The sequence below is a fragment of the Suillus paluster genome (assembly GCF_016628075.1).
Source record: "Suillus paluster strain FC165 chromosome Unknown EDB91scaffold_17, whole genome shotgun sequence".
NCBI classification, from domain to species: domain Eukaryota; kingdom Fungi; phylum Basidiomycota; class Agaricomycetes; order Boletales; family Suillaceae; genus Suillus; species Suillus paluster.
In genome coordinates, this window is record NW_024537577.1 from 53,001 (window position 1) to 77,742 (window position 24,742).

At 50.9% G+C, this 24,742-nt stretch overlaps 10 protein-coding genes across 10 annotated transcripts; 6 read left to right on the top strand and 4 right to left on the bottom strand.

The window, feature by feature from the left end:
• Positions 1–1,288: 1,288 nt before the first annotated feature.
• Positions 1,289–2,491, bottom strand: EDB91DRAFT_1246851 (uncharacterized protein; the record flags this gene model as incomplete). Its single annotated transcript, XM_041322716.1, has 3 exons — positions 1,289–1,938; positions 1,989–2,337; positions 2,393–2,491. The coding sequence occupies 3 exons, from the start codon at positions 2,489–2,491 to the stop codon at positions 1,289–1,291; spliced, it is 1,098 nt and encodes a 365-aa protein (XP_041178655.1).
• Positions 2,492–2,546: 55 nt separating this feature from the next.
• EDB91DRAFT_1246852 (uncharacterized protein) lies at positions 2,547–2,898 on the top strand (the record flags this gene model as incomplete). The annotated part of the gene is made up of 2 exons (XM_041322717.1): positions 2,547–2,558; positions 2,617–2,898. 2 exons carry the CDS (start codon positions 2,547–2,549, stop codon positions 2,896–2,898), a joined length of 294 nt encoding a protein of 97 aa, XP_041178656.1.
• A 259-nt stretch (positions 2,899–3,157) lies between these two features.
• On the bottom strand, positions 3,158–4,614 carry EDB91DRAFT_1246853 (uncharacterized protein; the record flags this gene model as incomplete). The annotated part of the gene is made up of 5 exons (XM_041322718.1): positions 3,158–3,462; positions 3,516–3,689; positions 3,745–3,848; positions 3,904–4,322; positions 4,387–4,614. 5 exons carry the CDS (start codon positions 4,612–4,614, stop codon positions 3,158–3,160), a joined length of 1,230 nt encoding a protein of 409 aa, XP_041178657.1.
• Positions 4,615–7,961: 3,347 nt separating this feature from the next.
• EDB91DRAFT_1080801 (uncharacterized protein) lies at positions 7,962–9,166 on the top strand (the record flags this gene model as incomplete). The annotated part of the gene is made up of 2 exons (XM_041315281.1): positions 7,962–8,835; positions 8,892–9,166. 2 exons carry the CDS (start codon positions 7,962–7,964, stop codon positions 9,164–9,166), a joined length of 1,149 nt encoding a protein of 382 aa, XP_041178658.1.
• A 228-nt stretch (positions 9,167–9,394) lies between these two features.
• EDB91DRAFT_1080802 (uncharacterized protein) lies at positions 9,395–9,919 on the top strand (the record flags this gene model as incomplete). Its single annotated transcript, XM_041315282.1, has 2 exons — positions 9,395–9,619; positions 9,671–9,919. 2 exons carry the CDS (start codon positions 9,395–9,397, stop codon positions 9,917–9,919), a joined length of 474 nt encoding a protein of 157 aa, XP_041178659.1.
• Positions 9,920–12,715: 2,796 nt separating this feature from the next.
• EDB91DRAFT_1246856 (uncharacterized protein) lies at positions 12,716–14,622 on the bottom strand (the record flags this gene model as incomplete). Its single annotated transcript, XM_041322719.1, has 5 exons — positions 12,716–13,407; positions 13,455–13,851; positions 13,900–14,159; positions 14,223–14,424; positions 14,485–14,622. 5 exons carry the CDS (start codon positions 14,620–14,622, stop codon positions 12,716–12,718), a joined length of 1,689 nt encoding a protein of 562 aa, XP_041178660.1.
• Positions 14,623–14,901: 279 nt separating this feature from the next.
• On the top strand, positions 14,902–16,433 carry EDB91DRAFT_1080804 (uncharacterized protein; the record flags this gene model as incomplete). Its single annotated transcript, XM_041315283.1, has 7 exons — positions 14,902–14,968; positions 15,011–15,091; positions 15,151–15,270; positions 15,326–15,502; positions 15,563–15,943; positions 15,993–16,148; positions 16,231–16,433. The coding sequence occupies 7 exons, from the start codon at positions 14,902–14,904 to the stop codon at positions 16,431–16,433; spliced, it is 1,185 nt and encodes a 394-aa protein (XP_041178661.1).
• Positions 16,434–16,913: 480 nt separating this feature from the next.
• On the bottom strand, positions 16,914–18,798 carry EDB91DRAFT_1246858 (uncharacterized protein; the record flags this gene model as incomplete). Its single annotated transcript, XM_041322720.1, has 5 exons — positions 16,914–17,689; positions 17,738–17,899; positions 17,959–18,062; positions 18,116–18,537; positions 18,592–18,798. 5 exons carry the CDS (start codon positions 18,796–18,798, stop codon positions 16,914–16,916), a joined length of 1,671 nt encoding a protein of 556 aa, XP_041178662.1.
• A 577-nt stretch (positions 18,799–19,375) lies between these two features.
• EDB91DRAFT_1080806 (uncharacterized protein) lies at positions 19,376–22,986 on the top strand (the record flags this gene model as incomplete). The annotated part of the gene is given in 8 exon segments (XM_041315284.1): positions 19,376–19,738; positions 19,768–20,550; positions 20,597–21,090; positions 21,110–21,510; positions 21,558–21,760; positions 21,819–22,581; positions 22,621–22,662; positions 22,718–22,986. The coding sequence occupies 8 exon segments, from the start codon at positions 19,376–19,378 to the stop codon at positions 22,984–22,986; spliced, it is 3,318 nt and encodes a 1,105-aa protein (XP_041178663.1).
• A 150-nt stretch (positions 22,987–23,136) lies between these two features.
• Positions 23,137–24,128, top strand: EDB91DRAFT_1246860 (uncharacterized protein; the record flags this gene model as incomplete). Its single annotated transcript, XM_041322721.1, has 3 exons — positions 23,137–23,409; positions 23,478–23,789; positions 23,856–24,128. 3 exons carry the CDS (start codon positions 23,137–23,139, stop codon positions 24,126–24,128), a joined length of 858 nt encoding a protein of 285 aa, XP_041178664.1.
• Between the last annotated feature and the right edge of the window lie 614 nt (positions 24,129–24,742).

A 24,742-nucleotide genomic window follows, 5' to 3' on the forward strand; every position in this document is an offset into this window, starting at 1 on the left:
AGGTAATATCTAGAGTAGAATACAGTAGATGAGTTGGCCGAGGGAGATGGATCATAAAGATGAGTGGGCTGAGGTATTAGTATATTATATGGATGGATGGGCCGAGGTGGATGTGAATCATATGGATGGATGTGGCAAGATAAATGTATCATATAGACGGATGGGCCGGGATAGTGGTATATCATATGGATGGATGGGCCGAGGTAGATGTATATCTTGTAGATGGGTGGGCCGAGGGAGATGAACATCATATGTACCAATGGGCCGAGATCAATGTATATCGTATATGGGTGGGCCAAGGTAAGACATATATCATATAGACGGATGGGCCGAGATAGATGGATCTCATATGTATATGAGATGAAAGGGTGGGCCAAGGTGAATGAATATTGTATACACCGGTAGGCCAAGGTGGATGTGTAAAGTATGTATGGGTGGACCGAGATGAATGAATGCTGTGAGGATGGATGGGTTGAAGTGGTGGTAAATCAGACCGATCGGTTAGATGGTGTAGGTGCATCAATGATTATTGAGGATGGAGGATCGAGTAGCAAGAACCGTCATATAAATGAGTATCGAGTATGGCAAACAGAGCACCGAGTACCGAGTATTGAGTACTGAGGATCAGGGATGGTGACCTGGGCAACGAGGATCAAGTACCGAAGGACGGAGTACTGAGACCTCAGAACTGAGTACTGAGTATGGCCAATGGAGTACCGTGAACCGAATACTAAGTACCTAGGATCGGGGATGGCGAATTGGGGAGCGAGGATCAAGTACCGAGGGTCGAGTACCAAGACCTCAGAACCGAGTACCAAGGATTGAGAATGGCGACCCACGACCCGGATGGTGAGTACTGAGAATTGAGTACCGAGTACCAAGGGTTGGGGATGGCAGCCCAGGCACCGAGTATCGAGTACCAAGGACCGAGGACCGAGAGCTGAGGACTGAGTACCGAGGATCTGGGAGGATGGCAAACCGGGCACCGAGTATTGAGTACTGAGTACATGTACCAAGGGCCGAACCAAGTACTGAGTACCAAGGACTAAGCGCTGACGAACATCAGGTATCAAGGTCGGAGGGCCGAGGATCGAAAGCCGAAAGGCAAAGACTGAGTACCGAGCACCGATATGCTTGGGACTCGGTCCTTGGGACTCATTGCTACATGTGCAGGGCTCACAGGTTTGCACAATGGTGGGTATGCTGTACTGATTGCTGAGTACTCTACAATTCTACGGTACAAATAATTCACAATATTCGCAGTATAGTACAATGGATCATGGTATATCTACATTTCCATCACGGCATCCTGCTCATCACCGGAATCATATTCTGGAAGAAGGTTGAGGGGCGACCCACGCTCAACAATCTCACCGGTGCTCGGGCCATCCTCGGGAGTCTCCAATGGGGTGGGGTTCATTGCCGGGGGGGCCAGAAGTGCGAAAGCCGATGCGAAGGTGGAGGCGCCATCATTGGCCGGGCTGTGAACTGGATCAATGGGAACTGTCGATGCAATGGCAGGAGCAGGGTCCAATGCCGCTTCAGTCTGAGAGGGCGGGATTGTTGGCTCCATTACTGGGGCAACAATGGTGGAGGCTTCCTCACCTGTCGAGTTGGTGCTGAAGTCGATGAGTGGCAGCGGTGCCAAGTGGACGTGGGACTGCGACCCGGGAGTGGCTTGATCCATGAGTAGAGAGGAGGGTTCGGTGGGAGGAGACTCTGGGAGGGGGAATGACGGATGTCGCTGCATGATCTCACGTCGGAGGCTCTCATGCAGCCTTTGGAGCATATCAATTGTGCTCTCCTGTTCAGAGGCACATGCCTCCAGAGCTGCGATGTGATTCGTGCTCTCGCGAATCGCGATCAACATCCAGTGGAGGTCCAGGATCAGGAAGTCCTGGGCTGCATGGGGGGCAGCCGAACTCGATGATGCAATGACTGGAATCAAATCAATAACAGCAAAAGTTGCATTAATTGAAGTTACTTACCAGCTGCAGGGGGGATGGGCATCGTCACTGAGCCTGTGGGCTTGCTTCGGCCCTGGGACCATGGCTTGGGGGGGTTGCCCCAGGGCTCACTCGGAGCTACCGACGGCCCCCGGGATTGACTTCGGGTCTGCACCTTCGACTGGGAGGTCAATGGGCCTGTCAATGAGGCCCTCGTCCACTCAGTAGACCACCCTCGTGTGGTGGCAGCAAGGGTCCTGAGATGTGCTGAGATGCACTTCACTTTCTTCGTCATGCACAGGACACACGACATAAGGGCTGTGCCCTTTTGCTTATTGAACCTGGTGGTGCATGGCAGCTCATACTGCATGCAACACCTGCATGGGTTGTTCTGCAGGAGATGGTCAGTCAGTCGGGACAGCAAAAAATATCTTGGTGGTACTCACCAGTCCGGGAATGAGAATGGCCCCAGCGTCCACAACCGGGGGCACATCCCTTGGGCTCTCGGAAGTCACTTGAGACGACTCGGGGATGTCAGGGCGCATGAGCGGAGGTGTCTGCAAGCTATGGCTCGGGAGTTCCGGCCTTTTGGGTCATATCATGACGAGGGATGTGAGTATTAATTGCAGGTCTATGTCAGCACGTCGTTCTCATTGCTATCGTAGTGCAGAATCTTCAAGCCCGACTGGCCGACTTCACAACTACTCACGGAAACCTTCCAGAGCCATCCATACCGCAGCTCCTGGAGGCAGAGCAACCATTTCGAACTGCTTGGGCGGAGACATCCGACAAGCTGGCACGGGCCGATTGGGAGCTTCGAAGGATGCAGAGGGCTGAGCGGGCAAGCATCGAAATGCTCAAAGTCATAGATTCACTGATTCAACGGTTTGAGACCCAAATTCACCAGGGTCAAAGTAGGATACCTGAAGATGTAGATAGCACACAACCGTAATCCTTATATTAGTGTACGATCATCATATGTGACTTCCACCAGACACATGGAATAGGAGATTCACTTTGACTTCGCAACTGGGCACAATTGAATAACAATACTTTGACCGACAACTGAGATCTCGATCCTCTGTGCGTTAAAGTGTGATCGTCGAGCATCGGTTACCAAGTACCGATGCCCAAGCCCGAATGATCACAAAAACAACCGTTGACGATGAAGTCTTGTATGCCAATTGCCGAGTGCTGCCGGGCTTCGGCAGTCAATCATCAGTCATTAGATAATGAGACTCGTTGGACGATGACTCATCTGATCCCCCGGTTGAGACTGGTTTCATCATGTTGCCGACTTTGTTCTTCCATGCTTTGAACAGGAAGATTGGATCATTACCATTCTCCTGGCGAGCATACCAGAAGTTCAGCAAGGCGGTTGCATCGGAGTGTTGCAACTTTGAAGGGTCCTTCAAATGCACCCTGCTCGGAAGATACATCAGTGATATGAAGTCATCCTCACATTCTATGATGGCACTCCAAGGGACGACGGCCTTGTCGATGCCAGAACAGAGTCCTGGGCACATCCAGTCAACTGATTCTCGCAGGATGTTGCACATGCAGACTCACGGTAGTGTGTTGTAAGGAACACCCTCACTATTGCCTTCTTCTCCTCGAGCTTTGTTTGCACAGTGTCCGGAAGCGATGGGATGCCTTCCCCGTTCACCTCCAGTTCGAAGGCCGGTTTCCTAGGTCTTTTTTGATGTCCCTTCTCCTGTCGTTCGCCATCCCTTGCCTCAGCACCTATCACAGGAACCATCAATGTCACCCTCCACATCCCAATAGCTGTAACACTCACTGAACTGTGCTTGTGCATACTCCTGCCACATTGGTTTGATATCCTCCCAGTCCTTTGTCTTCATGAAGCTGTCCCTGTCTCCCAATGCCTCATTATCGTCGTGCCTATGGGAAATCTGTTGAGATATCAGGTCTAGGATGACATTTGCAATGCACTCACGTTCCAGGTAGCACTTGGCCCTGCTCATTCTTCCAGGCGGACAATACAAACACTCTCATCCTGCATTGTCTCCACATCTCATTGGAGAAGTGCTCCATGTATGCGGGTCCCTTCTTACCGGCGACTTGCACTTGGATCTCGGGAGGAGGAATGTTGTTGGACCATTTGTCGGCTGTTTCTTTCGCCTTCTCCAACTCTTCATCAGACAATTCTTCCATCACCTTCCAGACGGTCGCCTGGTAATACTTGAACATATCCGGAGCTCCTTGCTTTGCCCCGTATTCCACCTCAATCCTCTTGAGCACGTCATCTCTGTTCTGCTGATAGACCACCATCCTAGGGGTCCATTTCCTCCCAAACTTTATCATGTCCTTCGTTTCCTTCTTTTTCTTGTTGTTGAACAACCAGGTTTTATAGATCTGAGCGAACAACAAACAATCAGTGTTGAAAACATTGAGGTTTCAACCTCCATGGATGCATCACCTGCTTCCTCTTTTTCCATTGTCCATGGTTGAGCTTCGGAGAAAACAACCTTGCTGCTCGAGCTATGGCTGTGAATATTCCTGGTTTCTCGTACCGTTTTGCAGCAGTCCACTCAGGAAGGTAGTTTTTGAGTTCTAAGATCTCTTGTTCCGTGAGCTTTTGTCTCAGTTGTAAACATCGTCCATGTCTTCTGTCCGAGACGTGAATGGAATCCCCCGATCTAGCCATGGTAAAATGGAGTGCAGGATGCACGTATGAGAGGCAACATTGAAGAAATAATTGTCCTGAGTTCAAATCTGAGCAAACCTTACATCTTGGTTCATCAATGAATTTCGGACGCACTGCCTTGCATCCAAATGAATTTTTAATAAGCCTACAACAAGACTGGATGACCCCATAATGGAATCACAAATTGTTTGACCTCCCTCAGCGAAACTTCAGCCAATGACATCAGAAGTAAGATGAAGATCACTCAATCGACCCCTGTGCAGAAATCATACAGGGTGGAAGCAAGGGGCAGGAAAGGTAGGAAGACATGGGTCAAGGTCCCACTGGCTAGCGCAATGAAACGTGCCAGCAGGTGCATGCCTCCATCCCCCCCGGAATCACTGACACTCGATCCTGCTCAGGCTCTGCCTTTGTGGGAAGACATTGCCGATGATGCGTATGAGCTCAACGAAGGATCATTTGAGCCCTTGCACCTGCCGAAAACCATGGCAAGTTCATTGAAGATGTTGCATGGTCAATCGGAACATGGCTGAATGAATTTAATGCAGAGTCAGAACGATTACCTTAGGCAATGGCTGCCAAAGCAGGAATCATATCTCCATCACCTCCTTGATCGAGAAGCTCCCCCGGCAAATAGGAGGTGCTCCATCTGTGATCAGGATGGGGTATACAAATGTCAAGATTGTCTTGGGGAGCCGCTGTATTGCACAGGCTGCTGCAGGAGTCAACATCAATGCAATCCCTTCCACTGGATCAGTCAGTGGAATGGTCAGTTCTTCGAGCAAAGTTGTCTCGCTCATGTCGGACTTGTGATACACCTCGGTCATGAGGGAAAGCAATGTCCGGTTCTCATGGATAAGTGGGATTTGTTTTAAGAAGATGAATCCGACGACCACATTGAACCGGAAGATTTACCATCTGTCTCGGGCCCCTGAGTTCCAGCCGAAGGACAATACCATGGTCATCGTCGACAGGTCCGGAGTCCACTGGCTTGAGGTGCGATGCTGCGGCTGTCCTGATGCAATGAGTCTGGACATTCAAATGTTTTGACACAGCTTGTTCACTGCATCTTTCAACAGGCTGAAGACCTTGTTCACATTCAGCGTTCTCGATGATTTTCTGCTGGACAACCTTGAATGTGGCACCTCGGCAATGAATTATTACAACAAGCTTCGGCGAATGACCTCAAGCACATTTCCACACCTCGTGCTGATAGGGGACAGTCTATACCTTCTAAGGATGTTTATACTCACAGCGGACGTGGGCAGGATCGATACCAAGAGCTCATGAGGGTCTCCCAGCAGTGGCAACACTTGAAAAACATGAAGTGGCATGGCTTCAGCCATCATTCCAACCACCGCAAGCCAGGGGACCTAGCATTGTTCTGCCCAGCATGTCCTCAGCCTGGCATTAATCTATCTCTGACTACAGAAGAATCACTTGATGAGTGAGTTGTCGTGAATATGCAATCAAGGATGAGGATATTAACAACTTCAAGCTGGAAATACACCAGGTCGTTCATGATGGATGGGAACTTCAAAGCGGAACACCTGCATCCAATCAACCCGGACGATGAAGTATGGTTGTCCGATGGATTTGGATTTATGGTTGGAAAGGACAGGTACCAGAGGCATCTTGCAGTAGCTACCGATACTTTGGAAAGGTCAAGCTGCAACAACCATCGAGCTGTCAATCAAGCGAATGCGGCTTGGCACAAGCTGGAGTCCACCGGGATCAGGGGGGTGGCCTGTGCCTGACACGGCTGTTTTGTTCCCCACTCGATCGTAGATTTTCAGAAAGGCGAGAGGTCAGTGAAAATCACCATTCCATGGCCTGGAAGTAACCATGAATTGATTTCAGACAGATGAACATGGATTATGCCCTATGTGAAGCTGTGGCATACAACATGAAATGCATCACCAGGGCCGTCACCTTCTACGACATCAACTGTCAATACAACAAGCATCTTTGCACTCGGGTCGATTGAGGTCCATTCTTGACAATGGTTCCAGAGCTGACCATAGTTCCCAGAATTGGGCTTTGGCATATCCATGGACATCAGGACAGCTGCTATGTGAGATATACGTCGAACTTCATCAAAGGCATAGGTCGCATTGATGGAGAGATCATGGAGACCCTGTGGGCCCCTGTTAGGTACTGTGCCGGCTCAAGAGGCAGAGGGGTCGGGGCTTGGCTTCAGCTCTTGCGCTGCGCCCTTAGCCGAGTACGTGCCCCGAATTTGGAGCGGGTCTGACGTTGTCCAATGATAGGACGAATGGACCGCTTCAGTCCGCTTTGAGGGTCAGGGAGTAAGAGCTGCTAGCGGCAGGCCAACTAGGAGCGGAGCAGAGAAGACGGGGGTTGATGTGGAGGGTGGATAGGAGCAATGGGAATGTTTGGCAGAGGTGGAGAAGGTGGGGGATGATGCAGAGGGACAAGGGAGAATATTGGATAGGGGCGGAGTATATGGAAAAGACTTAGAGCATGGCTCTAAGTCGGAATGGGGGATCGGAGGGTCGGAGGTGACGACAAGTTGAGACTTGTGTCCAGAGGGGGCAAGGTCCTACTGAGAATTCTCACAAGTAGTAACTGCGAGAAGACAAGTAATATTAAGACTAAGGAAAAGTATCTAAGTACAGGATATGTTATATACTTCTATGTGAGGCAGTGATCAGGATAACTATGTAGTAAAGCTATGTACCAAGGATATAGTTTGTAAGTACTTGACATAGGCGAAGACATAAGTCGGAGCGGATATCAATATGTACGCGTCAGATCAGCGATTGGGCGGTAATAGGAATTACCGGTGATCCGGAAGTAAGAGTCTATGTACTGAAGGGGAAAGTATATGTCTAAAAGGGGAAAGGGATCCAGTTGAATGGAGAGGTTTATGGAAGGGGACCGGTTGAGTGGTAGCATAGGGTGGAATGTGGGTTTTGTGATAGAGTGGAGTGGAGGATGGATGGGGTGGAGGGGGTCGGACAGCGGGGCGGATATCAGTATCAGAGCGGTCGGATCTGGCATGTGACAGCCCCCCTCAACCTCATATCTCCTTCCGCTCGGGGAATGTCGTCGCCACATAGAAGAGAATGTCTAGATTTTCAGATGAACGATTCCAATTTTTGCAAGATGATTCACATGAAAAGGACGCTCTGCCGGAAATTCAAAGGGGCGAAGTGTGGCATTGCCGAAAGTGGGAAGGCATTTGATAGACTCGATGAGGGGGCACCAGAACATTTGAAGACTGTGTGGTTGGCAAGTGAAAGAGTCACACAGTCGAACAGAATACATGATCCCACTGCAATGGACATATATAAGATCAATATCTGGAAGGGTGAGATCATTCCATGGACATCAAAGCGGTTGAACTTATGGCGCCTGCAGCACCGAGCAAGAAGGAGATTGAGCTGAGATTACTGGAGGAGAATGATGCTCATCATGCATCACCTTCCCGCCAATCAGTCGCAACATGGATATCCATGGGATTGGCGATCGAAGAAGCTCAGATCGCATTGCTCATCGAGGTCTGGAGAATCAGACAAAGACCTACCAAGACACAGAGATTAGACATCGCCCGTCAATGTGATCGGGTGCAGGGACAGATCGATGGATTCACTTGGTCCGCTCTCCTGCATTTCGGAGATGGATTCAATAGTGATGAAGATCCGGAGGACTTGAGTTGTGCAATTCTCGATGATCTTGACGATGGCCCAGATGAGTTCACCGAGACTCTTGATACCTACCCAAACACACCCGAGCTCACTGTCATCCCATTTCCATCCAATGTCGGGCTGGACCGACTCCAACACTGCTTAGCAGAGGATCTGATTCTGCTCGAGATATCGCTTTGTGAAGGACAGGCCAATGATGCCCTTCATAATCTCCGAATACACTTGTGCAACAAGGCGGTCCTTTTCCGAACCACCGTTAGGCAGGCAAAGTCGCAAGCTTTGAAGACTCAGGCATGGTCCCAGGTGATGTCGGTTCAGCAAGCCGTGTCTCTGAATGCCAGTATATACAACAGGACAAGGAAGCAAATGATGAAACTTGGTCCGGGGCAGTACCAGCTTCAGAAATACCAACCTCTGCTCCGAGAACAGCTCAAGATCAGCACTGCAGTTGGTGATCCAAATGCCCAAGGTCAGCGGAACGAGTCCCTTGCCTGGTTCTGGTCTCTCAACATTGATTTATTGGGGCCGAGTGAGTTGTGGAATGACAAATGTGAGTTCGGGCATACTTTCCAAATGCAAGGATGATCTGACCCAACCAGCGTGAAGTTTACCGAGTTCATTGGCTTCGGGCGAAGGCTCTGAGGGATCGATGGATTGAAGAACTTACGGTGGTGGAACTGGAGATGGACTGGACATGCAACTTCTTCTTGCGCAAAGCAGCCCAATGGGATGCACATATGAGGGAGTCATCAGACAGCCGGCTTCGGGGTCATGCCTGCTATGCAGCAAGACAATCCCGAATGTACTCATTGCTTGCACAGGATGCGCAGGCTGCTTTTCAGGATCTTACAATGATGCCAATATATCCCGAAGATGAGTGAATATTAACCACCATGGATTTCCAGTATACATCCTAGTAATGTGAATCATTGTGTGGCCCGGTGTTCGGGTGTGTCATGGGAATGATGGTGGAGTTTGAAAATGTCATCCATCCATCAGCTGCCTGTATATCTACACCCTGAACCACTGTCATTGTTATTGCCACTCGTACTTTGACACCCTGAACTACTGTTATTCTTATTTCCATTGTGTCTACTCTTCCATCGGACATGTCTGACTTGCATCCAAGTGGTACATCAACTTCTGCCAGCCAAGATAGAGATCTGCCCTGTCAGCCGATCACTCTCAGCACCGCAGATATTGCAGCTACATTGGCGATGGCTGCATCACGTATCCGAGCATGTGTTGCTCAATATCAGAAAGAGGCAGCTGAAGTGGATTTGCCGTGCACACGAATCACCCACTTCAAAACTGGGCTTCCATGGGAGATCTCGGTGAGCAGTGAATGATGTCTACGTTGTAGTCAATTCTGACATCGCCGACAGACCTTTGTGACACCGGTCCTGCAGTACTCAGCTGCACACAACATCATTTTGGTCATGCCAATCCCCATCGCTCATCTGCTGCTCTTGATCCCGCAGCAAACCTGGACTGAGGTTCTGGACCATGTCTTCGCAGCTCATCTGGGTCGGCTTCAAGATTGCACAGCTCCCGGCGATCCCTCGCACATCATTCCAGAGTATGATACTCCGTGGTGGATGGGGCACACCACCATTCCGAACGAACCTTGGTGATGGAATCGGGCCATGGAGTGTTGTGGATTCCACTATGAGCACTGGCTGGTAAGCACCGAGGAACATTTTAATTACAGTTGATGAATCGAAACATCCAGGGCGGTGTTGAGGATGATGGTCTGATTCTTCCGGAGACAGTGGATCAAACCTCCATCCCATCTCTTATGGGACTTTGGTGGATTTGAGAACGATTAGTGACATTGATCGAAGAACAGCGGGAGGGCATCAGAGATAAGATGGGTGAGATACAAATGTACACTGGTATCCTCACCCGATTGCAGTGAGCCAGGGAGGTGTGCGGCAATGGATTGCAGGAATGATCGGGATCCATAGGAAGGCTGTTATGCTTCAGCATGCCAGCATGTATATACCGTAGACATATTCAAATGTACAGAATCACCGAGTCCCACATACAGAGTGAGCACCGAGGACCGACCCATCAGCACTTTTTACCGAGTACCGAGAGCCGAAGACTCCGGGTCCTGGGTCCCACTCCTTGGTACTGATGACTGGCATTGAATGCCTCCAGATTGAATTTCCGAGTGCTCGACGCTTGGTGCTTGGCAGTTGGTACTCGGCACTTGGCACTCATTAGTGCAGCCTCGCGTCTGATCACTCGGTCCTCGGTGCTCTGTCTTTACCGAGTACCAAGTACCAAGGACTCCCGGGTCCCGCTCCTCGGTAGTGAAGACTGGCACTGGTTGCCTCCTGAATGAACTTCCAAGTGCTCGAGACTTGGTGCTTGGCAGTTGGTGCTCGACGCTCGGCACTCATCAGTGCACCGTCAGGTCTGATTGCTCGGTCCTTGGTGCTCCGTCGTTACCGAGTACCGAGTAACGAGGACATCTGGGTCCTGGGTCCTGGGGCCCGATCCTCTGTACTGCACCTGGTGCTCATTACTGCAACCTCGGGTCTGAGGACTCGGTCCTCAGGGCTCCATCGTCAGTACTTGGTACTGAAGACTCGGTGAACTCTCTCCAGTAATCAGTCCATCCGCGGCATTCGGTCCATGATCCTGGAGATCCTGTCCTCAGTATGGATCATCAACTCTGTGATCCTACCTGGGATACTTGATATTCGGTATTCGGCCCTCGGTTCAATCACCGGTACTTGGTGCATCTTTGATACTCAATGTTTGGCACATAATACAGTGAATACTTCCTGTATTATACAGACACCCGAAGTTGAGATTCTGCCGAGTGAGACGGGCCATCCGAGACGGGCCCAGGTGTAGGTGTGCCCTGGTAGAGTCGATGGGCCGATAGGCATCAGGGTACCCGACCCTGACAAATGGGCCAGCTGTGTAGTATATGATAGCTAGCTATTGGAGATAAGGGAAAGTACATGATGATTGAAGCGGGCGGGCCCAGGGTGGAGATATGGATGGGCCCAGTGAGGTGGATAGGATCGTGAACTCAGTAGATAGGGATGGGCCCAGTTAGATGAATGGGATTGCGACTTCGGTAGATATGGATGGGCCCAGTTAGGTGGATAGGACTGCAAACTTGGTAGATAGGGATGGGCCCAGTGAGGTGGATAGGATTGTGAACTGGGTAGATAGGGATGGGCCTGGTGGGGTGAATAGGATTGTGACTTCAGTTAATATGGGCCCAGTTGGACGTATAGGATTGCGAACTCTGTAGATATGGATGGGCCCAGTTAGGTGGATAGGATTGTGAACTCAATAGATATGGATGGACCCAGTTAGGTGGATAGGATTGTGAACTCGGTAGATAGGGATGGGCCTGGTGAGGTGGATAGGATTATGAACTCGGTAGATAGGGACGGGCCCAGTGAGGTGGATCAGATTGCAAACTCGGTAGATAGGATTGTGAACTCGGTAGATAGGGATGGACCCAGTGAGGTGGATAGGAGTGTGAACTCGGTAGATAGGGACGGGCCCGGTGAGGTGGATCAGATTGTGAACTCAGTAGATAGGGATGGGCCCGGTGAGGTGGATAGGATTGTGAACTTGGTAGATATGGATGGGCCCAGTTAGGTGGATAGGATTGTGAACTCGGTAGATAGGGATGGGCCTGGTGAGGTGGATAGGATTATGAACTCGGTAGATTGGGATGGGCCCAGTTAGATGAATGGGATTGTGACTTCAGTAGATAGGGATGGGCCCAGTTAGGTGAATAGGATTGTGACCTTGGTAAATACGGATGGGCCCAGTGGGGTGGATTGGATTGTGAACTCGGTAGATACAGATGGGCCGAGTATGGTATGGTAGGTATATGCAATTCACAGCATGATACATACATCTCGGTAGACACAGATGGGCCAAGTATGGTATGCTATATGCATGGTATAGGATTCCAATCTCGGTGGACACGGGTGGGCCCACCAAGAGCTGATCAATGTGTACACCTAATATGTATGTATGCATAACTACCTAGACGAAAACAATCTACTTGAAGCCAATGCCGAGCATAGGTGAGCTCACTACCGAACATTGATGGCCTGGCAGGTATGATGGAACTGGTAAAAATCACCAAACCTGATGTAAAGTGGGCCATGAATCTACTACCAAGAACAACACAGACAATGAATGACTGGGAGGTAGGGCTGAACTGGGGAACCTGGCACACTTAGTTGAACTTGCAATGGAATTGCTACAAGACAGATAATAAAGATAAATGATACTGAAGTTACTGCTGGAGAATGCAGTGCTTATGGACAACCAGTAAATAGTGGGCAGAATTACATTTGTATGACGCTGGTCAATGAAAGGATGTATGAATATACATGATTAAACTAAAACTACCGGGCAACTACCAGACAACTACCGGTACACTACTTCTCGGACTTGTCGGGGGTGGAAGGGATGCTGGACAAATGAGAACCGCTCAGCAGAGTGGGAGAGCCAGCAGGAAAAACTGCGGAGGCAGAGGCGGTACCAGGGCCATGTGCTCCACTGGCTTTGGATGGATCCCAAATGGTGGTCCACTCTTTCCCCACTACCGAGATGCCCTGGTCCACCAATTGGATGGCCTCATGGGTACCCAGCGGTAGAGCGAGCCAAGCAGGGGGTATCGGGCCAAAGGGGTGGCCTTCAGGAGGAGCGTCGAGAGGCTGTCTGGCTCTCAAACCCCTGACGCTGTTGGCAACATGTCCGATGGACATGGTGTTGTCGGTGGTCTTGATTTCAACCTCCCGGAGCCTGTTCTCCATGAGGGCAAATCTGCTGCCCCAGTCTTGGTCCAAAGCAGTGACCCAAGAGTCCATCTGCTGATGGAAGGCCTCTGCACAATCGTCCGATGTCTTGAGCAAGGCATCGAACTTCTGGCTGAGGGCCTCGACACTCTTGAATATATCAAGAGCCGTCGGCTGTGTGACAGATGGGTTGGGGCCGACATCCTGCCGGGCTTCAGGGACATTTGGGCAGGTCGGAGGATTGTTGGGAGGAGCGAAGTCAACATTGACATCATTGTCAACAGTGGGGGTTGGTACCGGACTGGGCTGGGCTGGGAGCACGACGGCTGGGACTGAAGGATATTAATTAAGATTTATTGTGATGAGGGAATCGACTTACCATGTTCTGGATCATCATCACCCTCCACATCTGCATCATCTTCAGCAGTGAGTGCCTGGCGAATTCGGGAGGTGGCACGTGTGCTGACCGGTGCCCTCAACCAAGTTCTGTATTTTACCTGCATAGGGGGGGTGTTGTTCTTCGGGGTGCCATTCCGGGCCTTCTTCTCTGCGGCAGCAGCAGCCTTAACCCCTTTGAGGGCGACGGCAGCCCACAGAAGGCGCTGCTGCTCTGCGGACAGACGGACGCACTTGGTCTTCTTGCCATTGCAGTTGTGACAGCACTTCCGGACCTCACCGTTCTTCTTGCCCAGCATCACAGTGCAAGGGACGTCGTCCTTGATGCACTGCTCGCATTGGGTCGGGAAGAGGTGCATGGGGTGCGTGTCCTCGGCAGACTATGCAAAGTTAGGAAGATATTTTAGAATAAAACAAAAAACACTCACATCTTCATCGCTGACTGAGGGCGGTAGTGTCGCCGTCTTCCGGACCGCCGGCTCCATCTTGAGCTTCTTCAGCAATGGTGCGCGTACCACCACGATGACATCTCCTTCCGGTGCCGAAGGTTCAGCATCGGGAGTCGAGGCCTTGCGTTTTGTACCCAGCACAAAGAGATTGTGTTTGGGGGCGCGGGCAGGGGCAGGGGTGGGTGGTGGTGATGGTGTGGGTGTGGGAGAAGGGATGGGGGAGAGGGTCATCAACGCCTCTCAGGTCGATGTGGTAGCTGGTGGGACAGGTGAAGCCAGGCGAGCCTCCTGTGTCGATGGACCAGCTGGGCGGGTGTAGCTGACGGTCTTGTGGAAATGGGGGTGAACCCAGATGTGAGGGTCATCGTCCGAGATCTGCGTCCAGTCAGTTAGACCCCTCAGCTTACCATTCAGACCGCTGTTGTCCCGGATCTCGGCTGCGCAAGACAGAAGCCTTGGAGTGAAGGAAGTCGCAGCATTCCCATATTGGGCGAATGCACCAACCTGAAAAGAAGATCGACCGGGTCATCAAAAGTCAAAAATGAAAAAAAAGAGAAGACTTACCAAAGTGATGGCAATCTCATGTGCCAATGACTTGGCAGCCGCATCACCTTGCTTCAACTTTTCCGACCGGGTGATCAGCTGGGCAATCTTGTCAGAGACAAGGTCGAGAGCATCGTTGGCATCTTGAGTGGAAGACATTGTGAAAAATAAGCGGCAGGAGTAAAGTGTGGGTTCAGATTGTGAATGAAAAATTCAGAGGAAAATGTTGGAGCACAAGTTCAGATGAGGTATATATAGGAACAACCTTTGCGGCCACAGCATGCCCACGGGAATTGCCAGAACCGCGTGCCCATTGTTCTATCACCACCAATATATTGAATAATGCTACCATTGCCGCGGACCCACCAGTGGACCTTTCTGCCGTCCCTATTTAATTCGTCCTTCCTGAACCCGAGCACACATCTGCCAGACTGCACAATGTCAACCCGACGAGTGCATTTTTCGAGTCCTCTAGAAACTACTCAGCAACACGTGGCCTCGGCTGGTAAGTCATCCGCTGAAGTTCAATGCAAGGCATCCCTTGCAGAATGGTGGGGTGATTTTGTGCCCATAGACCAGTGGGAGCCCCCAAGGGTGTGGTCACAATTCCAGCACCTGCAATTTAGAAGTACATCCATTCATTTATCTTTTGATGTTCTTTGGGGGCAATGAGCTGACCAGATCTAGGATACGACATGAGTCCGGAGACTCGGATCGAGACTCTCGACAGCTGCATCGGAGATTTGACTCCCAATGAATATGAGCACTCTTTTGCCGGGGTGGAGGAGTCGATTCAGGAACTGGCTGGTAAGTCGTTATCGATGCTTCTACTGAACTCACCTAACATCACACAACTCAACAGCCATGTTTGACAAGTCCCGGGGCATGTCCGAACCATCAAAACCTGAACGGTCTGCAGACTTGGACAAAGAGGTCGACGGGCTGGTAGACGACAGTCCATCATACGATCTCGGGTGGAACGTCCCATCCGCTGCATCGTCCAGCAACCCATCTCCCTCGGTAGATGATAACACCGGAGGTAAGTGTTTTTGGTTAGTTCTTACTGTACACATATAATTGACAACATACAATGATGAAGATGACGGTGATGAAGAAGGCCCAGGGTATGATCTCGGGTGGGGCCCGAATGTGACTTCGGGTCAACCACCCGAAGTTGTGATGTACGAAGACAATGTGCCGGCATATGATCTCGGGTGGGGATTGACACATTCAGGTGAACAGCCCATTCAGCAAGATGTGATCGATGGTGCCGGCGATGGACATGGGTATGACCTCAGATGGGGACCAGCACCTGCTGGTGAACACTGGATGGAAGAAGAAGATGATGATGACGACAAACCCTCATACAATCTCGGGTGGGGGTCAACACCTGCGAGTGAACACCCGATGCAACAAGAGGTCGTTGATCTCACGGGTGAAGATGAACTGTCGTATGATCTCGGGTGGGGAGAACACCAAGGTATGTCTATGTCTTTCTTGTGGATCCCAATGCTTACCGGTGTTAGCAGTATGGTCAACAGCTTTGAGTCCGCTCAGCCCCATACCGGCCTCATTGGGCCCAATGGACTTGGACACCAACAATGGGGAGGGCCGCAGTTATGATGAAGCCAAGGATGCTATTCTCCGGGAGAACCACCGGCTGAAAGCCATCAGCAGCGACATGAGTATGCCCTTTCACCTCCTGATTGGTCACCGCAGATGATCTCACAGCTGACTGACATGTATACACCATCATCGAGAATGCAGTCCATGACCGCGATCTCTCTCAGGGACCGGCACAAATCCTCATGGACAATCGGCGCATCCTCGGGGGGTTCGCAGAGGCCCGGGATCGGGTGACCGCAGTTGGTATGGACATGTGCAGGCTCCACCACATGATCCAACTTCAACGCCAACTGTTGAAATCAGTGGACCAAGTCATCAAATCTCTGGAGAAGTCGGAGCAGTAGATAGGTTTCGGTTCGGTAGAATATATGTACATTTTGTTAGGGTCCGGAAGGAAGACCAACCATTGCAATAATACCCAGCGGTAATGCATTCATGTCCGGGAGAACAAAATATTAAGAGGGGTGACATTGTAATTGCTACTATACCCGCAATATACAGTACAAACAATATGCAAATGAGTCCAACAGCCTCAAGGGCGTCATCTGACTTCGGAAGTATCAAGACCGCACGAAGTTGGCAGCATATCTGGAGTTGGGTTTCTTGGATCTTTTCGGGAGAACATCTGTGGTCTTGCTGCATGTGCGTTTGGCAGGTGATCCTTCCAACTCATCTTCAGCAGCACGTTTCTTCCTGCATGGTCCGCCCAGCTTGTTTTTCTCGGTAGAGTGTTGCAAGACGACTGCCGGACCATCTTTCTGTCCACGACCAGGTTTGCGCCACAATGCACCACCAGGCTGAGATGCAGGCCCTACCCTCCTGGGTCAGTCCAAAGGAGTCGGCACTCCTCGGGAGGCAGATGGCTCATCTGTTGTGGGAGATGGTTTCTGTGGAGCTGTGGGGGCAACAAGCCTGTTGGTGGGAGCAGTGCCCTGCTTGCGAGCACAGGTCTTCATAACTGGGCAACTCTCTACCTCCGGAGCTTCATCCTCACCGCGTGTCTCCGCAACCTCCTTCCTAGGTCTCTTTGCCTTCTGTTTCACAGGTTCTTTGCACTTCCTGGTAGCTGGCCTTTCTTCATCTGAGGACTCATCCAGCAAATCTGGTTGATGAAACTTGTCCCCCGAGTCTGCAGGGTCAACCCAAGTTTTTGGCTGATGGGTTGTCTTTGCTGCCTGCTGCCTGGCTGGTTTGGCTGTCTTTGTCGGCCGGCCGTCCTCATCGTCATCAGAGCTGTCGGAAGGAATGATCGCCCGGAAAACAGACTTTCGCCTCGCCGATACCCTTGTCTTTGCTTTTCCTCCTGGATTCTCTTCGGCCTGTCCATCCACCGGTGCATCTGCCTCTGCCTCGGCAATAGGAGGTTTTACCTCCTTGTCGGCCTTGGTCCACCAGCCGTAGAACTCGAATGTGACGTCCCGGATGTTCTCCTGTGGGTTGTACCAGAAATCCAACAGTTCTGTCGCCTCCTCCCAGTTCATTCTTGATGGCTCCTGAAGTTTTCGTCCCTCTGGAAGGTACATCGGAGGGATGAGCTCTTCTTGCCTAGGTATCACCTCTTTCCAAGGTACTGGGTCCTTTGGCCTGCCGCTGCAGTCCTCTGCTCGCCCACATCAGATAATCCAAAGAGTCAAACAGATTGCCTCACGATAATGCCAATTTAGGAATGCTCGGATGACAGCCTTCCGCGTGTCTGAATCCATCTTGCCATGGTCTGGGAGGATGGGCAATCCATCGCATCCTATTTCGAGGACATATGTGTTGTCCTTCCTTCCCTTCCTTACCACAGCGTCATCCTCCACTTCCTTGTCTTGCAGATCCCGTACCGATCAGTCGTGTTTACTCCCGAACGATGCTTTGGATGCTCACCGAACTGTTTTGACACATATGACTCCCACTCCGGCAATATCACCTGCCAGTTGCCTATCTTGCTGAAACTTTCCCCATTGCCGAACTCGTCGTTGTAGTCATGACTGTCGGTTGTTGAGACATCTGGTTCTTCAGTCATACAGGTGTATTCACACACCTTGACACCAGGAGTTTTCCGTCCTCATTCTTCCAAGCCGACAGCATGAACAGCCGCATCCTGGCCTTCTTGAACATTTCGCTGGCCACATACCAGAGAATGTCGTCGCTCTTTTGTTTCGCCGTGTCAGCCTGAACCTCGGGTGGAACTCCTTGCTTGTTCCACTCCTCAGCCATCTTGGTCGCTTCCTCCACCTCCTTCTCGGTAAGAGAATTCACCATTTCTGCCAGATACTTGGCATAATGATTCATCATCTCGGGTTCGCCAGGCTTCACACTGGTCTCGTCCTCAATCTTCTTCAGCAGCTCCTTCTTCCTGAGAGACCCCACGACCACCTGGTATGTCCACTTCCTCCCAAGATTGATGGGAGGTTTGGCGTCCTTCTTCTTCCCTCTGTGGTTCTGCAGCCATTTTCTGTAGACCTGTGCAGCGACCGCATCAGCAAATGCCTGGGATATATGGCAAGACCCACTCACCGTCTTTCGGGACTTCAACAGCTTGGCATTCATGCCAGGTGCCTTCAGCCGAGCCTCCATCGTGGCATCCCCCCAGACCACATTTCTTTCTTGACCCGACATCGAGTCCCATTGCTCAAGGTAGGACTCCAGAACAGCCACCTCCCCTTCATTCAAAGGCAGCTGCTTCGGAGCCTCTTCATCTGCCTCCAAGTTGTTCCCTGCCATGGGAAAAGATGTAGGAATACGAGGATGACAGGAGGGAAATATAAGTGTCTGGTGAGAGGTTTAATTTGAGCCAGCTTGTTTGTTTAGCCTTTGGACAATCGGTATCCATGCCACTGTAAATTAAGGGCGACTGGGCCTTGACAAACAAGACCAAGATTGTGATTGTCCAGGCCAATCCCATTATAAATTGTTGTGCATTTGTGCTAGGATCACTTTGGATTGATTTGAAAGATTGAAAGCATATCCAGGGCATCTTAGCAGGGCTGACCATCCTATGATTTGGGCTGGGCCAAGAACTTTGAAATACAATGAGAACATAGAAGCATGTGGACTTTCTTGAACCTTTTAATGATAGAGCATATTAATTCATTGACACCATCTATCAACTTCACAATCACAATATAAAAGCATGTCTACTTCCTTGACCATCCTAATGCCTGAGGTGTAAATCATTATTCAAATGGGTATGGCTCAAGGAATTAAATTGCTGATGAATCATTGCTGTTCAAAGATGCATCAACATAATAACAAACGAGGTGATTTAGCGAGGGTCCTGTTAAGGGAGCATGATGCAATAATGGATCAACTCCCGACCACCATCAGTTCAGACCTCACCATGGGCAAGTCAAAGGTGCAGGAGTGCACCACTCGAGGGACCGTCCACCTGGTGAAATGGAGACCGAAGAAAACAACTCGAGGCTTCAAAGCTTGGTGGGTGCCAGACAAACGCACCAACACAAGCAAGTCAGCTTGGTCGTCCCAGACCAAGTCTCCCACCAAGCAGCCTTCGGATGGGTTGATGTATAGGTTCTCCGACGACTTTGACGGAGGCTATGATGACCAGGGAGACATCAATCCCATGCGAATTCCACAGGGCCTATGGAAGAACAAGAGAAAGAAAAAGACCATGGCAAGTCAAAGTCCATTCACCCTCACCAATGTCTGGCTCACCTGACATGACATACCTAGGGTCTGAACAAGTATCTCCAGCAGTGGAAGGTGATGGCAGAGGATTATCTAGATATGCTGATTGAACGGGAGGGCCCGCCTCCTGACAGGGTGTGCTGTTTGTGCGATGGGGATGGAGTGCAGAAGTGCCACGACTGTCTTGCCGAGCCGATGTTCTGCACCAAGTGCTGCTGGACGCAACACGCTCGGCTGCCTTTTCACCGGATCAGTCAATGGAATGGAGATTTCTTTGAGAGGACCGCACTGACAAAGTTAGGCGTGGAGATTCATCTCGGGCATGGAGGACAATCTTGCCCGCACCACTATTGGGACTGGGAGGACACGGATGATGGGGGACAATCTGCTGCATCCTCCATGGCAGGAACTCTGGGTGCATGTGATGCCGGTGATGCTTTCGGTGAAGGCCCACCTGCATCAGCCTACTATGTATTTTCCCAAGACGTCGACGACACAGGAGCAGGTGATGTATTCTTAGAGGAGGAGTATCCCCCCTATGCAAAAGACTCGCCGGTGGTAGGAAAAACACGGATCACGGTGGTCGATACATCGGGCGTTCACACCATGTGGGTTCGCTTCTGCCAATGCGCTGACGCCCAAACCCCAGACAAGCAGCTGTTTGAAATTGGACTGTTCCCGGCGTTGTTCACCCGCCCAAAAACTGCGTGCACCTTTGCTTTGCTGGATGATTTCATCCTGGACAACCTGGAGTGCGGGACTTCGGCAATGAACTATTACAGTAAATTGAGGCGCATCACGTCTAGCATGTTCCCGCATTTAGTACCAGTATGTATGCATCTGTTCCTCCGGACCCGATGCTAAAGCTCGGTAGGACCAATACCGGGAGTTGATGAGAGTGAGCAGACAATGGCAGCAGCTGAAGCTTCTGAAATGGAATGGATTCGGTCACGATAGGAAGGACCCAAAAGATGAGGAGCTGGCTTTTTTCTGCCCCGCATGTCCTCAGCCCGGCATCAATGTGACCTTACCAACAGAAGATGATGACACAATGCCTGAGTGGCTGTATTCACGTTCATTGGTGATGGATGGTAACTTTAAAGCTGAGCATCTGCACCCAACACACCTGGAAGACGAAGTTTGGCTCACCGACGGGCAAAGCTTCATGGTAGCCAGAGCCAGGTACCAGGCTCATCTCGGGCTCACCAAGGATTCGGCACAGAGGTCCGAATGCAACAACCATAGGGTGGTGAACCAGGCCAATGCATCTCGGCACAAGCTAGAAGCCACAGGAATAGGAGGGTGCACATGCGCCAGATATGGGTGCTTTGTGCCTAATTCAATGGTTGATTTTCAAAAGGGCGAAAGGTAGGAGGTTGACATTCAGGAGCAGACAGATGAACATGGACTACACCCTGTGCAATGCCATGAGTCACAACACGGATGGACTTTGCCAGGCATTGACATTCTATGACGTCAATTGCCAGTACAACAAGCACCTCTGGCAGTGGGTGGACAAGAGCCTTCATCTCAGCCTTCCTTCGGGAATGGACATTATCCCGGGGATAGGACTGTGGCACGTTCATGGCCACCAAGACAAGTGCTATGTTTGGTACGCATCCAATTTCATCCCAGGGGCCGCCAGAATAGATGGGGAGATCATGGAAACACTGTGGGCGCCTCTGAACATCATATCTCCTTCCGCCCGGGGAATGTTGACCCCGCACCGACAGGAATGCCTCAATTATCAAATGAACAACTGCAACTACATGAAGATGATTCAGATGGGTTAGTCATGCCGTACCTAATGCCTGAAACAAATCTCATACCAACAGGGCTGTTCTTGTCCCAGAAATACAAAGAGGCCAAACGAGGGGTCGCCGAAAGCACTGAGGCATTCAACGCATTGAACAATGCAGCAGATCCGGAAATGGTTGAGCGGTGGGAAGCGCAGGAGAGAGCGGCACAAGCCTCTCAGATAGACGATCCATCAGCCCTGGACATCTATGATGTGCAGTTGCAAAAGGGCAAGTCTCATGTGTTCATAGATATCTCGGTCGTGGCACTGATGCTTGACCTTGGCAGCATGAACCCAGAAGGAGGTTGAGGTCGACTTACTGCAGACGTCCATCCGTCACCCGGGAGAAAGACCACAGCTAGGAGCCACCACTTGGCTTGCATCTGGGATCACCATCGAGGAAGCGCAGATCGCTCTGGCGATGGACATCAGGAGGATGGGAAGACACCCTACCGAGAATCAGGTGCTGGAGATAGGCCATCACCGGATCAGGCTGCAACACTCCGTTGACGAGTTTGTTGCAACAGCAGGGAGGTATCTCGGAGATGACTACGATTCTGACCATTGTATTCCCAACATGGATGTCAAGTTCCTGCGAAATGGCAGTGGATCCAGCGATGAAGACACCAATGATGATGGAGCACCGGGAGTCCGTCACCCGACGGCTCTATTCAGACCCAAAATAGTGGTCATCCCTCTCCCGTCCAACTTGGGAATGGAGAGATGCAGGGAATTGGGCGTAGCGGGCCTGATCAGACAAGAGATCACCCTAAGGGAGGGACAGGCAAACAACATGCTGCACGCCATCAGAGTGCACCTGGCCGACAAGGCAGTTCTCTTTAGGACCACAGTCCGGCCGGCCGAGTCGCAAGCCAGGACCACCCGGGCTTGGGCCCAGGTCCACTCGGTGGAACGGGTGATCGACCTCAACAGCATGATCTACAAGAAATGCAGGGCCCAGCTCCAGAATCTCAGGGCAGACCAGCTGTTGCAAAAATATTGGGAGTTGGAGAAAAGCCACCTCAAAGCCACCTCTGCCGTTGCAGATCCCAATGCCCGCAGTTAGAGAAATTCCATGCTGCCATGGTTTTGGTCCCTAGATGTACAAGGGGATTCGGTTAGTGATGACTGGATGAATGAATGTGAGTCATTCTTCCCGGGACTTCATCGTTGGGCCCATGTCGACCCGGAACCCAGTTTACAGGGTGCATTGGCTTCAGACCAAGGCTCTGCGCGATCATTGGGCAGAAGAGTTCATCCTCATGGGACATGAGATGTGTTGGACAATCGATTTCCTCATGCACAGATCCACAACATGGCTCGGTCGAACATACCAGAATGGCGACCCCACTCGGGTGGGCAACAGGTGCTATGCACTCAGACAGGCTCAGATGTACAAACGATTGGCTGAGGATGCTCATGCCCAGTTTGTTGAGGTCAACCCAACATTCAGTCACGACCGGTGATGTCATCATTGGGTGTTCCTGGCAATACATTTACCCTACGATCTTCTTTTGTATGTAGTCCATGGTCTTTGCAAACAATGCGGTTTCATAATGTTTTGTTCCGGCCCGGTTGTGTATCATGTGGACCCGTCACCGCATATGGCCCTAACAATGGTCCTCCCTGCCTATTTATACTGGTGGTTAAATGGCTGTATTTTCATTCCCCCTTGCACCTCCGCTGCCCTGATCAACATGCAATATCCATCGCTGATCTTCCAGCCGAATTCGGTCCCGACCAGTGTCTCCCTTTGGGATGCCGCAAACATATTCAAATATGCGACTTCGCGGTTTACCGCGATCTGGTTGGCCCTGGACCAGAGCCAAGTGTCTCAAACGTCTTCCTTCCGAAGAACCTTCGTCCGGCATCTGGTCTGGGAAGCCAAGGTGAGTCTCCGCTTCCTTACGGTACTTCTCCATTTGGTATTCTTTAGGCTGACCCCCATACTTCGCAGAGATTTGTATTCCCCTATATCAACATATATGCCACTAGCAACACTTCCCCGGCCTTGCCGGAATATCTCAACAAGGTCGTGATGATGCTCACCCACTGGCAGGTGGGAATTGTGGATGACGATGGCCTCTTCCGGTTGTTCCACACCCACCAATTCAACATGGCAGGCGACCTAATGGTCCGCTACCGGATCGTCTCCAACTATGCCTACAGTTGGTGGAATGACCAGTTCGATGTTCATCTGTTTGAGATGCCCATCCATGTCCCAGTGGAAGAAGTCATCCGATTGTATAAACGCCACATGCAACAGCTTGTGAGTCCCTTCCCTTTATCCAACTCATGATATTCGCCTATTATCCCACGCTAACAATTTCATCAGCCGGCCGCATATTTGCTGCTGCCGGAGATGTGCAGGCATGATATCGGTCTGGACCCCCTGTTGACCAATCTCCGGGTCATCAAAGACAATCTTGGAGATCTCGGTGCTCAGCTCGAGCAATGGCTCTCCAGGAAGATGGAAGATGCAAATGTTGCCTTGGAGGCCATGACCGCCCTCGAGGGTCCGGTAGATGACCTCCATGATGCCATCGTGGCATCACAGCAGTTGTTAGATGGGACCCGGTCGATGCAGGAGCCAGGCAAATATCAGTGAGCCTACGATTTCGGTAGAAGATCGTTGTACATAATTTCGGTAGTTGCGTGTGTGAATGCCCAGTTCTTGTCACCATTCATTGCAATGCAATGCTGTAAGACACAGAGAACTGCCTCGGGAGCAGTACTTAGCACGACCATGTGCCATGCTTCTTTCATTACAGATCCACAAGATCTCCCTTGGCCTCGCCACCATGCGCTCGGCCCCTAAACATGCACACTATTACATCCCCTGATTTTACGTCCTTTGGCATCACTGGACCCACAAGGTTCAGTTGACATGTCAATAAAATTGAGTGACATCCATCACCCGCCATCTCGTTCACCCTGCCCATCATGTCCCACATCATATCATCTTATGCCAGCCACATTGCCTTCCTCAGGAATGGCATGAACCTGATGCCTGTGATACCCAAAGACTGGGCCTTGCATGCCACGAACTGCACCAGTGAATGGGTCGAGCAACAATTCCTTGCCCACATAGCCGGTGGATCCTTGGTGGACCCTCCACCCGGGATGGACATCCCCACGTTGCTATTGTGCGGTCAGCTTGCCTGGCTCATGGCTGAGGCATATTGACACCCGAGTAAGTCCATGTGTGTCTTCTCCGGCATC